This window comes from Oncorhynchus gorbuscha, linkage group LG03, assembly GCF_021184085.1.
Source record: "Oncorhynchus gorbuscha isolate QuinsamMale2020 ecotype Even-year linkage group LG03, OgorEven_v1.0, whole genome shotgun sequence".
In the NCBI taxonomy this organism is placed as follows: Eukaryota; Metazoa; Chordata; class Actinopteri; order Salmoniformes; family Salmonidae; genus Oncorhynchus; species Oncorhynchus gorbuscha.
In genome coordinates, this window is record NC_060175.1 from 76,517,407 (window position 1) to 76,529,763 (window position 12,357).

Consider the following 12,357-nt stretch of genomic DNA (forward strand, 5'->3'; position numbering starts at 1 on the left):
TCCTGGCAGAGAATAGTTTGGGAACGTTTAATTATTCACCAAATCAGATGTTTATTTTTAGCCTCAGTATGTTTATGTTTTGTGAAGTTGTTGGTACTCCAACCTGCACTGCTCCTCTAGATGGCGCTTCTTACTGTATTTACTTGCAGACGCCACACTACAGTAAGAGAAGAAGAAACGGCGTTAAAGAATAAGGAAGTAAAAATAATTTTCTGGCGCTGAGTCGACGGAAAAGCCGGAGTGTGGTAATTTTATGTGACTAGTTGTACCAACTTAGCTCTTTTAAAATATGTTTTGCAAAAAGAACCTGTTTTGACAAGTGTAATAGCTGTCTTATAGCCATGTAGCTAGTTAGCTACAAATACAGCTACTGTTGTGGACGAAGAGGTTCTGGTTTCAGTAACCCTCTGGCTATTATCAATGACAATTTGGTTAGCAAGCCAACGTTAGTCAAAGAAAATCAGGTTTCCACAACCGATAATTCGAGAGTGGAGCCACATAATGGCATACTGCGACAAGACAGGTGATCATCCCTCAGCTTCTCTAAACAATGAGGACAGTCGTAATGGACATGACCCGGCGACAGATAAGCACCCGACTCCACACTCCAAAGGAAATGCGAACGATTGCTGTGCCACTGAAGAAGCCCGAACAGTGTCTGTGCCTCATGGGTTGTGTGTAAAGAAGAAAAAGCTTGTCCTTCACGTTGACCTCAATAACACCATCTTGGTGTCTGATGCTGTGACAAGTCAAGGAACTATTGCAGCTTTGGATTACTTTATTTCCACAGTGACATGGGGACAAATGAGTAAACAAGGTAAGACCAGGTTGCAATATAATTAACAAGCCTCTGAGGGGCCAGGCGACCTCAGTCTAAAAGGTCACTTAATTCCTACATGTAGACAGTTTTATTTGAAGTAGTGGTCTATGAAAATTAAACAATATTTCTCAAGGAGCAAATGCACCACTTACAATGTAGTGGCACACCTCTATCCTTTTTCTATAAATGACATGAGAATTCAATAAGTGGAGTCACTACTGTGCCTTCCTGCCATGGTGATGTCATTGTTGTGTGCAATTGCTTAACACCTGCTTCTTTATCTGCTCGGTAGGTAAGTGGATGTGGATGAGTGACTCACCTTCCCTGCTTCCACCATGTGAGGGCGCTGTCAGCTACTACTCCCAGTTTGGCCGGGTGGCAGGTTTCACCAGCTCCACTGCAGGTCGGAGGTTCCGGGGCGTGCTGGATGAGCACCTGGCGATGCTGCGATGGCCGAAGGAGCTGAAGGGGGACAAGGAGCTGGCTGTGAAGGGGGAGGATGGGCAGCTGTACCACTGGATCTTGCCCTCCTTCTTCCAGCTACTGAAAGACCTGGTGGCGGAGGGGAGGGACTTTGCAATCCTGTTCCGCACTTTTGGCTCTGACCTTCCCCGCGTGCTGTCTGCAGTGTCCCGTGCCCTCACTCAGGGCTCCCACCCACTCTTCCCTGACCTTCCAGCACTTAAGGTAAATCCAATTAATGTAAAAAATAAAAGTGACACAATTTACATTTACATTTAAGTCATTTAGCAGACGCTCTTATCCAGAGCGACTTACAAATTGGACAATAAAATAACAATGATGAAGCTATATACGGTGGATACCGGTACCGAGTCAATGTGCTGGGGTACAGGTTAGTCGAGGTAATTTGTACATGTAGGTATGGTTAAAGTGACTATGCATAATAAACAGCAAGTAGCATCAGTGAAAAAACAAAAAGGGGGGGGTCAATGCAAATAGTCCAGGTGGCCATTTGATTAATTGTTCAACAGTCTTATGGCTTGGGGGTAGAAGCTGTTAAGGAACCTTTTGAACCTAGACTTGGCGCTCCGGTACCGCTTGCTGTGCGGTAGCAGAGAGTCTATATCTGTGACTTGGGTGACTGGAGTCTTTGACCATTTTGATGAGTGCTTTGGGTTGTGGGTGTGATGCTGGATGTGGTGTCACGAGGACAGTAGCAATAATGACTGTTGTCCTGGCATTTTACCAAGCTCTTCCTCACAGGCTACCATATTAAATGGGCACATTGCTCTTATCATAATCACTACTGTTAGCTAACCTGCCAATAGCCCAGTACTTGCAATCATTACTCATTGTGGGCTGCTCTCTGTTGCAGCTTGTCATTGAGAGAGTGACACCCTGTTACAGGTGGATGTGCTACTGAGAGTGAGTCATAGTCCTTTGAGAGAAATTATGTTCTTAAGCTTGGGCCAAGTCTGTTTCAGCTGAAAGACTACAGTTAGTGTGTGTGTGTGTGTGTGTGTGTGTGTGTGTGTGTGTGTGTGTGTGTGTGTGTGTGTGTGTGTGTGTGTGTGTGTGTGTGTGTGTGTGTGTGTGTGTGTGTGTGTGTGTGTGTGTGTGTGTGTGTGTGTGTGTGTGTGTGTGAGGTTGTGGCAGTGGGATATAGGAGTCAAAAATCTGATCTGTAAGCTTGTTCCCAGATGTTGGAACAGTGCCCTGTTCAGAAAGTTATTCACAGTGAGATGTAGGGTGGGTGGTGCGACTCCCCTGGGTATAGAGTGTGCCTGCAGTCTCTTCTCAGCCCCCTCAGTGTGTTCTTGTACCTGTTCTTTTACTGGAGCAGAACACATCGATTTCTGCTAGGAGGAGGCTCAAAGGCTGCTACGGCACACACAGTTAGCTGCAATTTAAAAAAAGAAGCATCCAGATGATTATTATTCAAACTGTCTCCTGTCAAGGGCTATTTGTGTAAGGCACAGAGATTGAGGGTGAAGAGATTGAGGGTGAAAGAAGATCATTTGATTGAGCAGGTTTGGAACTTGCATGACCTGTAAGCTTAATTGCTTCCTCTGATTCTAAAATGATAGCTATGCTGAATTACAGAGGATTTCCATCATTTCTGCTAGATACCTGATACATCTCTAATAAGCTGCTGGTCAGAGAGAGATAACAGATGCTAAAGCCAGCTGTGTTCTTTCTGCTCCCTCCCCAGCTGAGTGTGAATGAGACGCCAGGCCAGATCCGCTGCAGTAAGAAGGGGGCGGTACTGACCCGGGCAGAGGAGCGTCTGTCGACCCGTGACGGGGAGCGAGCCCTGTACCAGTACCTCAGCTCTGTCCAGTGCCTGGGGGGCTTCCAGGACCATTTTGACTGGTAGGTGGACTTTTTTTCCAAAAGACTAGTGGCTAGCCTAATCACACCAATGAAGGCACTCGAGTATTGGAGGTGCAAGCTCATAAATCCATCTTTCAATAGGTAATTTAGTCCAAGTTTGAGTTGTAATGGAGAAGTTCTTTCTGTATTGTCCTCAGTGAAAGTTTCAGTCTCGTTGATGTAGTCATGACTAGAGGTCGACCGATTAGGATTTTTCAACGCCAATACCAATTATTGGAGGACCAAAAATAGCCGATACCGATTAATCAGACAATTAAAAAAAAATGTATTTATTTATTTGTAATTATGACAATTACAACAATATGAACACTTTTATTTTAACATATAATAATCAATAAAATCAATTTAGCCTCAAATAAATAATGAAACATGTTCAATTAAATAATGCAAAAACAAAGTGTTGGAGAAGAAAGTAAAAGTGCAATATGTGCCATGTAAAACAGCTAATGTTTAAGTTCCTTGCTCAGAACATGAGAACATATGAAAGCTGGTGGTTCCTTTTAACACGAGTCTTCAATATTCCCAGGTAAGAAGTTTTGGGTTGAGGTTATTATAGGAATTATAGGACTATTTCTCTCTATACCATTTGTATTTCATATACCTTTGACTATTGGATGTTCAAATAGGCACTTTAGTATTGCCAGTGTAACAGTATAGCTTCCGTCCCTCTCCCCGCCACTACCTGGGCTCGAACCAGGAACACATCGACAACAGCCACCCTCGAAGCATAGTTACCCATCGCTCCACAAAAGCCGCGGCAACTACTTCAAGGTCTCAGAGCGAGTTACGTCACCGATTGAAACGCTATTAGCGCGCACCCCGCTAACTAGCAGCCATTTCACATCGGTTACACCAGCCTAATCTCGGGAGTTGATAGGCTTGAAGTCATAAACAGCTCAATGCTTGAAGCACAGGGAAGAGCTGCTGGCAAACGCACGAGAGTGCTGTTTGAATGAATGCTTATGAGCCTGCTGCTGCCTACCACCGCTCAGTCAGACTGCTCTATCAAATATCAAATCATATACTTAATTATAACATAATAACACACCGAAATACGAGCCTTAGGTCATTAATATGGTCAAATCCGGAAACTATCATTTTGAAAACAAAACGTTTATTCTTTCAGTGAAATACGGAACCATTCCGTATTTTATCTAACGGGTGGCATCCCTAAGTCTGAATATTCCTCTACATTGCATTGTTACATTGCACTCCCTTCAAGCTTAAAAATATGCTAATACGAATCATTAATTCAACTTATATACTGAGTAAAAAACATTAAGGACACCTGCTCTTTCCATAACAGACTGACCAGGTGAATGCTATGATCCCTTATTGATGTAACTTCAATGTTATGTCATAATTCCGTACAATTCTGGCAAATTAGTTCGCAACGAACCAGGCGGCCCAAACTGTTGCATATACCCTGACTCTGGCTCGCAATTAACGCAAGAGAAGTGACACTATCCCTAGTTTAATATTGCCTGCTAACCTGGATTTCTTTTAACTAAATATGCAGGATTTAAAAAATATACTGTGTATTGGTTTTAAGAAAGCCATTGATGTTTATGTTTAGGTACATTCGTGCAACGATTGCGCTTTTTGCGCAAATGTGCTTTTATTAAATCATCCCCCGTTTGGCGAAGTTGGTCTTCACATAGTTTGCAACGAGCCAGGCGGCCCAAACTGCTGCATATAGCCTGACTCTATTGCACAGAACGCAAGAGAAGAGACACAATTTCCCTAGTTAAAAGAAAATCATGTTAGCAGACAATATTAACTAAATATGCAGGTTTAAAAATATATACTTGTGTATTGATTTTAAGAAAGGCGTTGATGTTTATGGTTAGGTACATCGGTGCAACAACAGTGCTTTTTTTGCGAATGCGCTTGTTAAATAACCGTTTGGTGAAGTAGGCTGTAATTCAATGATAAATTAACAGGCACCACATCGATTATATGCAACGCAGGACAAGCTAGATAAACTAGTAATATCATCAACCATGTGTAGTTAACTAGTGATTATGTTAAGATTGATTGTTTTTATAAGATACGTTTAATGCTAGCTAGCTCCTTGCTGCACTCACATAACACATAGTCAGCCTGCCATGCAGTCTCCTTGTGGAGTGCAATGTAATCGGCCGTGATCGGTGTTCAAAAATGCCGATTACCGATTGTTACGAAAACTTGAAATCGACCCTAATTAATTGGCCATTCCGATTAATTGGTCGACCTCTAGTCAGGACACTGGGCTCTCTATCTGTAGGTGGGCCAGGAACACCTACTCCCTCCTGGGAGGGAAACCTCTGTGGGTGGACCCCTTCGACCAGGATGTCCAGCACATCTTCATCGATGACAACATTCGACAGAATGACAAAGACACCATTGTCCACCCAAAGGTGTGTTTTTGCCTCGGTTAATGTGCTTTTGGATGGTTTATGCATACTCATATGGATGTGGATTAGTTTCCCCTTGCAGATAATTTTTTTGCCTTAAATATCATGTTGTTTCTGTTCTTGTTCCATGGTTCTGAAGGTGTTTCTAGACCGAGAAGGTTCAGAGACCCGCACAGCCTCCACCTCAGAGCTGTATGACCTCTGTCTGGTCCAGAACGACCTGCTCAAGGCCATCTCAGACCCAGAGTACTTCACCCAGCGCATCAGCATCTGCCAGGAGAACTATGACAGGAACCTTCAGCAGGGGGCAGGCTAGAGTGGTTTGTCTGTAGCCTAGAGGTCCAGGGTGAGAAGGGGTTGGGACAACTCAGGTCTGTAGCCTAGAGGTCCAGGGTGAGAAGGGGTTGGGACAACTCAGGTCTGTAGCCTAGAGGTCCAGGGTGAGAAGGGGTTGGGACAACTCAGGTCTGTAGCCTAGAGGTCCAGGGTGAGAAGGGGTTGGGACAACTCAGGTCTGTAGACTGGAGGTGGAAGGTCAAAGGGAGCTCCTGCAGTTGCTCCAACTCGTCCTCTAAGGTCAATATTCTCAGGGTGTGTAACACTGGCAACCAATATATTGCATATGTAGAAGGCATTATTTTGCTGCTGTTTTTAAATTATAATATATATTTAAACAAAAAAATGGTAATTGATATAAAGGCATTGTTTATGTACACCAAAATGTGTTCAGAAAAGACTTGAATGGTCATACTTGAATGTTTCTAATATTACAAAGAGAGAGAGCTGTGTGGTTGAGCAGTAAGACTGTTACAACTGAAATCATACTCTAGTCTACAGACAAATTACTTTAATATTAACTACAATTAGTATTACTGTTTGACTATTTATCATGGCAAAACAATGGATGAGTTTGACCTAATATAATTTGGGTTTATGTGGTTTGGAGTTTATTTGCACTGAAAATGACTTTACTTTCTTTGAAGCGCTCTCATGTGGATAAAAAGTATATATCCAGGGAATGTGTGTCATGCTTTCTCTTGAAGGTTTGTCATAGTGGTGGAGGAGGTGAGTGGCCCTGTTACAATGTAAAGCTCTATACGCCGACTGTACAAAACACTAAGGACACCTTCCCTCGGGGCATGGACTCTACAAGGTGTCAAAAGTGTTCCACAGGGATGCTGGCCCATGTGAACGCCAATGCTTCACATTTTCTGGATGTCCTTTGGGTGGTGGACCATTCTTGATACTCACGAGAAACTGTTGAGCTTGGAAAAACCCAGCAGCGTTGCAGTTCTTAACCCAAATGGTGCGCCTGGCATCTAATACCATACCCCGTTCATAGGCACTTCAATCTTTTGTCTTGCCTGTTCACCACCCTCTGAATGGCACACATACACAATCCATGTCTCAATTGTCTCGAGGCTTAAAAATCCTTCTTTAACCTAAGTTACATCAATAAGGGATCATAGCATTCACCTGGTCAGTCTCATGGAAAGAGCAGGTGTCCTTAATGTTTTTTACTCAGTATATAAGTCGAATCAATGATTCGTATTAGCATATTTTTAAGCTTGAAGGGAGTGTGGCGTTTGACTACTGCAAATTTGAGACACCTTTTCAAAGTAGCACATCACAATCACCAGGATGTGGGTAAGATAAAGGCGTCAGCATGCTTCAGTTCAGCTAGCACCTCACCAAACTCAGCTTGGAGAACCGAACGAGTGTGCTCGCATACTCCCTTAAAAGACCTTTGCTTGAAAAAAGCAACAATAGTATTTTGTCCATTTTGAGACTAGTTGTATACACTTCCTCAAACTGGTCAGAATAACTCAAAAAAATTGTTCATTCATTTTTATGTTTTTGCCAAGGAGATCTTAGTCGTGCAATTTTACATTTAACTGTTTGGTGCAGTATTTTTCAATGAGAATTTTTTTCATGAAAACGAGTCGTCTCGTTGAATGACAACAAAGACTTAGAATCCCTATTGTTGACCAATCACGGACCAAGAGGCGTAGACTTCGGCTACTGACTTTGGCTTGCCTCTAGAACATTGCTTTGTGTGTCCAAACAGCCGAAAAAAATCCTTAATTGAAGTCCAAAACGAACAAGAACACCCCAGTGCCGTCATTATATATGCACAAACTGTTTTGGCTGGGAAGCATGCAGACGCCATTTAAAAGCACAATCAGGCCTTTGACTGCAATTATACAAAAAGAGGCATGGGGCATTGTTGCTAAGGCAAAGTCACATTTGATGGGAGATCGATTCAGATGCAAGATTGTCTGTTGGACCGACTGACTGTTACCTTATCATGCACTCACAAAGTCAGTCTGAATGCTTGAATCTGAATATACTTAGTGTCTTTTTCTATGTCATTGTCTTGTGTCAGTCGGGGGACGAGTAACGCGTAAGCGTGACGCCACCTGACATAAGACGATGTTTGTATGTTTCATGATGAACATTCTGAACAATCAGCTTGTGTGGTGTTCAATAAACCTCATGAGTGGAATAAAATGTACGTGTGTGTGTGTGTGTGTGTGTGTGTGTGTGTGTGTGTGTGTGTGTGTGTGTGTGTGTGTGTGTGTGTGTGTGTGTGTGTGTGTGTGTGTGTGTGTGTGTGTGTGTGTGTGTGTGTGTGTGTGTGTGTGTGTGTGTGTGTGTGTGCTGACCAAGTATTGATCAGAGTATTACTGTCACCTAAAAGCACTATTGATTTCCCCTCAGGCCTTTTGGATACAGTTAAGTGAACATGTAAAATCAATTAACAGCCTACATGGTGAACACGAATAATGTACATTGGGTAACAAAGTGTGTGTAGGCTAGTGAAACATAGTTCTTAGAGCATTTTAGTCTGGAAAATAGTTTAGACAGATTAGTAATGGCATTGTAATAAATAGTTAGCTCACTACATGTGACTGGACACGTGTAACCTGAAAGGAACATTATTGTGGAGTTGACTGCCTGGTTACTGGAAATAAATACTGTGGTCCGATCTCTGCAGACTCTTCAACCCAATCATCATCTCTGTCTCCAGCACAATATGTACAGGATTGGCTAATGTGATGTAATGGTCATTGTTGTTGCCTGATTGCAGCAGCAGATGCTATGTCCTTTCATTACAAGCCAAATGGGGCAGAACAGTGTGTACATTTGGGAGACTCCCTCACTCAGAGTACAGTAAAGTGTGCATGTAATAATAATAATAATAATATGCCATTTAGCAGACGCTTTTATCCAAAGCGACTTACAGTCATGTGTGCATACATTCTATGTATGGGTGGTCCCGGGAATCGAACCCACTACCCTGGCGTTACAAGCGCCATGCTCTACCAACTGAGTTACAGAAGGACCACCACATGTCCGGTGTGCTCATTGTGGTTTATGGTCTGTTCACAATACGAGGTTGCATTTAACTCCTGACTCCAAGTAAAGGTCTCCAGGGAAATCATTAGATTTGAGTTGTAGCCTGTGTCAGATTAACTTTATAAATATAAAACCTAAATGGCATGATAGCCTATCACATACATTACAGTACATGTTTTCCCTTTGAAAGATTTGCCTTTCTTTTATGCTGTTTATTTTAGGCCCAAATAAAAAATGCACAGGGGCTTATTTAGCACTAAGTGTGAAATGGTACAAATTTTGCAATTTAAAATGTTTGGAACTGACAAGCTACCATGTGGAAGAGAATTTAGAGACGCATTTAATTTGAGTGTAATTAGGTTCAAGTTATTGTCATGTGCAAGTACAGTGAAATGCCTTGCAAGCTCTTTCCCAACAATGCAGTAATCAGTAGTATTCTTTTTAAAAGGAACACAAGAAAGTAAGTAAGCTATATACAGTCAGTTCCAGGGTCAGTAGCTATATACAGGGTCAGTTCCAATACCATATTTACAATGTGCAGGGATACTGGAGTGGTAGGGGTAGTTACTGTATGTATAGGGGTAGGGTGACTAGGCATCAGTATAAATTATAAACAGAGTAGCAGCAGTATATATTATGATTGTATGTGTGTGTGTAGAGTCAGTAGGAATGTCTGTGCGTGTTGTGTGTGTGAGAGAGCAAATTGTGTGTGTGTGGGTGGGAGTGTGTTATTGAGTGTGTAGGAATCTGTGAGTGCATAGTCAGAGCGAAAATAGAAGGGTTAATGCAGACCGTCTGTATCCATGTGGGTATGTTCACACCCCCGTTTCCTGTAGTCCACAATCAGCTCCATGGTCTCACTGGCGTTGAGAGGTTGTTGTCCTGGCACCATTTCACTGACCACCTCCCTGTAGGCTGTCTCACCGTCGTAGGTGATCAGGTCTACCACTGTTGCATCATCAGCAAACTTTATGATCGTGCTGGAGTCGTGCGTGGCCACGCAGTCGTGGGTGAACAGGGAGTACAGTCGGGGACTAAGCACACACCCTTGTGGGGCCCCCATGTTGATGGTCAGTGTGGCAAAAGTGATGTTGCCTTTCTTCACCACCTGGGGTCGGCCAGTCAGGAAGTCCAGGATCAAGTTGCAGAGGGTAGTTTTTAGTCCAAGGGTCAGAAGCTTGGTGACAAGCTTGGAGGGGACTATGGTGTTGACTGCAGAGCTGTAGTCGATTTTCAGCATTCTCACATAGGTATTCCTCTTATCCAGGTGGTTGAGGGCAGTGTGGAGTGCAATTGAGATTGTCGTTCATGGATCTGTTGGGGCAGTGTGCAAATTGAAGTGTGTCTTGGGTAGGGTTCCCCAACTGGCTGTGGTTTTATTTGGCCCTCCAAGTTTCCAGGGCAATGTTTTTTCTTTCAAGTATTTAAAAAATATATATATCCATTTTCATTGTTGGACATAAAAGATTGTAAAAACACCAGGGCTTCCGTTCCAAGTTATTTTCATTTTGGAAATCTGTGCCCAACTATTCCCACACATAATAGAGAGGTGATCGTATAATAACGTCAGCAAGGTTTGAAATGTTGTTTTAGTCAAATATCTGTTTGCTACTCTTGCGGGCAATTTGCTAATTCTTTGTAATTATGTTCTGCCCCCCCAACCATCTGCTCAAGAAAAAAATGGCCTGCGGCTAAATCTAGTTGATGATCCCTGGTCTGGGATGATGGTGTTGATGTGTGCCGTAACCAGCCTTTTAAATCACTTCATGATTACAGATGTGTGCTACAGGTTGGTAGTCATTGTGGCAGTTTTCCTTGGGAGCAGGACTGATGGTTATCAGTTTGAGACATGCAGGAATTACAAACTGGGACAAGTAGAGTTTGAAAATAACTTTGAATATGCCTGCCAGCTGTTTTGCGCATGCTCTTTTTTGTCATCTTTATTTAACTAGGCAAGTCAGTTAAGAACAAATTCTTATTTTCAATGACGGCCTAGGAACAGTAGGTTAACTGCCATGTTCAGGGACAAAACAACAGATCTTTACCTTGTCAGCTTGGGGAATCGATCTTGTAACCTTTCAGTTACTAGTCCAACGCTCTAACCACTAGGCTACCCCACTGAGAACACGCCCTGAAATGCCTTCCGACTGTTGACCTGCTTTTTAAACCTTACTCACGACGGCCTTGGAGAGCGAGATGCTGGGGATGGTTTTTGTCAAAGCATGCATAAAATGCATTGAGTTTGTCTGGTAAGGAAGGCATCGTTGGGCAGATCAAGGCTGGGTCATCCTTTAAACCATAATGGACTGTAGCCCTTGCCACATGCAGCGGGCGGTGGAGCAGGTGTAATAGGATTCAATCTTGTTCCTATATTGTCCTTCTGATGACTCTGCGGAGGTCGTAGCGGGACTTCTTGTACTTGTTTGTGTCCTCAGCCATAGGTAGCCCTTTGACTTGGGAAGCAGCAAACATTCACGGTGGGGACAACGTTGGCGATTCCTTTTAAATCTCCATGTCTCCCTTCTCAGGCATTAGGGCCTGGCTTGTGCCCCAGGAATCGCTCCGCCGCTTCCACAATGATTAATATCTTCCTGGACCTTCTTTCTACCTTGGCAGTGCCATTTATCACTATAGCTATAAAGGCCACAAAGTCCACCTTCTTAACCTTTAAAATGTCAGGATCCTGCTGGTGAAAGGCAAACCCTGCAGCCTATTCACCACCTGGACTCTTCAAGTGCAGCATTCACGCCCTCAACCCTTTTAACAGCTGCTGCATATGATATGCTTTGGAAAGCCCTGACTTTGGACACCTCATTCTCTTTCACCATTGGGGGGGTATGGGGTACGTTAGACATGGCTTCAGGGTTCCCACCACAACTACGACAGGTCACATTTTCATCTCTTTTATAACACATGATCTTTTCCAAAACTTGGACATATCGGCTTCTCCCTTCTGCAAACACTTGAAACATGACCAAAAGCTTTACAATGATCACACTGCATTGGTCTTGGGATAAATGCTCTGACTTTGTAGTTAATATATCCTAACTGCACTTGAGTAGGGAGAGACTCCATATCAAAAAATTAAAGAACAGATTGACTTTTTCTTCATGCACCACACGATTCATCCGATGTGCATGAAACACGCCAGGAATAGTTTCTCTTCAACGTCTACTTCCCATGAGACTCCAGATATAACCCCCTTGAGGGGTGCCCTGTTCCTAAGAGACACACACAACACTTCAAATTGATCAAATCGGGTGAGATGCAACACACATTTTCTTCTGATCCTCAGAAGCACAAAAGATCTAAAGAAAGCCCGCCTCTCGTGATCCTCACAGCCTTCACTTTACTCAGCATTTTCTCCACCAGTTTGGAAATCTCTCATGGATTCCTCAAGATTGTTAATTCGATCAGCTGCTCCTC

The 12,357-nt window shown here is 43.1% G+C and overlaps 1 protein-coding gene across 3 annotated transcripts; it reads left to right on the top strand.

The window, feature by feature from the left end:
- The first annotated feature begins 184 nt into the window (after positions 1 to 184).
- Positions 185 to 6,766, top strand: si:dkey-32e6.3. Of its 3 annotated transcripts, none has more exons than XR_006836329.1 (6): positions 185 to 817; positions 1,113 to 1,507; positions 2,994 to 3,154; positions 5,442 to 5,574; positions 5,711 to 5,989; positions 6,084 to 6,766. XR_006836329.1 is itself a non-coding variant. In XM_046337056.1 (6 exons), the coding sequence occupies exons 1-5, from the start codon at positions 502 to 504 to the stop codon at positions 5,885 to 5,887; spliced, it is 1,182 nt and encodes a 393-aa protein (XP_046193012.1). In that variant the 5' UTR covers positions 185 to 501; the 3' UTR covers positions 5,888 to 5,895; positions 5,943 to 6,766. The 3 variants fall into 3 exon arrangements, 2 of the variants coding, with proteins under 2 accessions (XP_046193012.1, XP_046193011.1); XM_046337056.1 differs by having other exon boundaries at positions 5,711 to 5,895; positions 5,943 to 6,766; XM_046337055.1 differs by having other exon boundaries at positions 5,711 to 5,895; positions 5,990 to 6,766.
- The last annotated feature ends 5,591 nt before the right edge of the window (positions 6,767 to 12,357 follow it).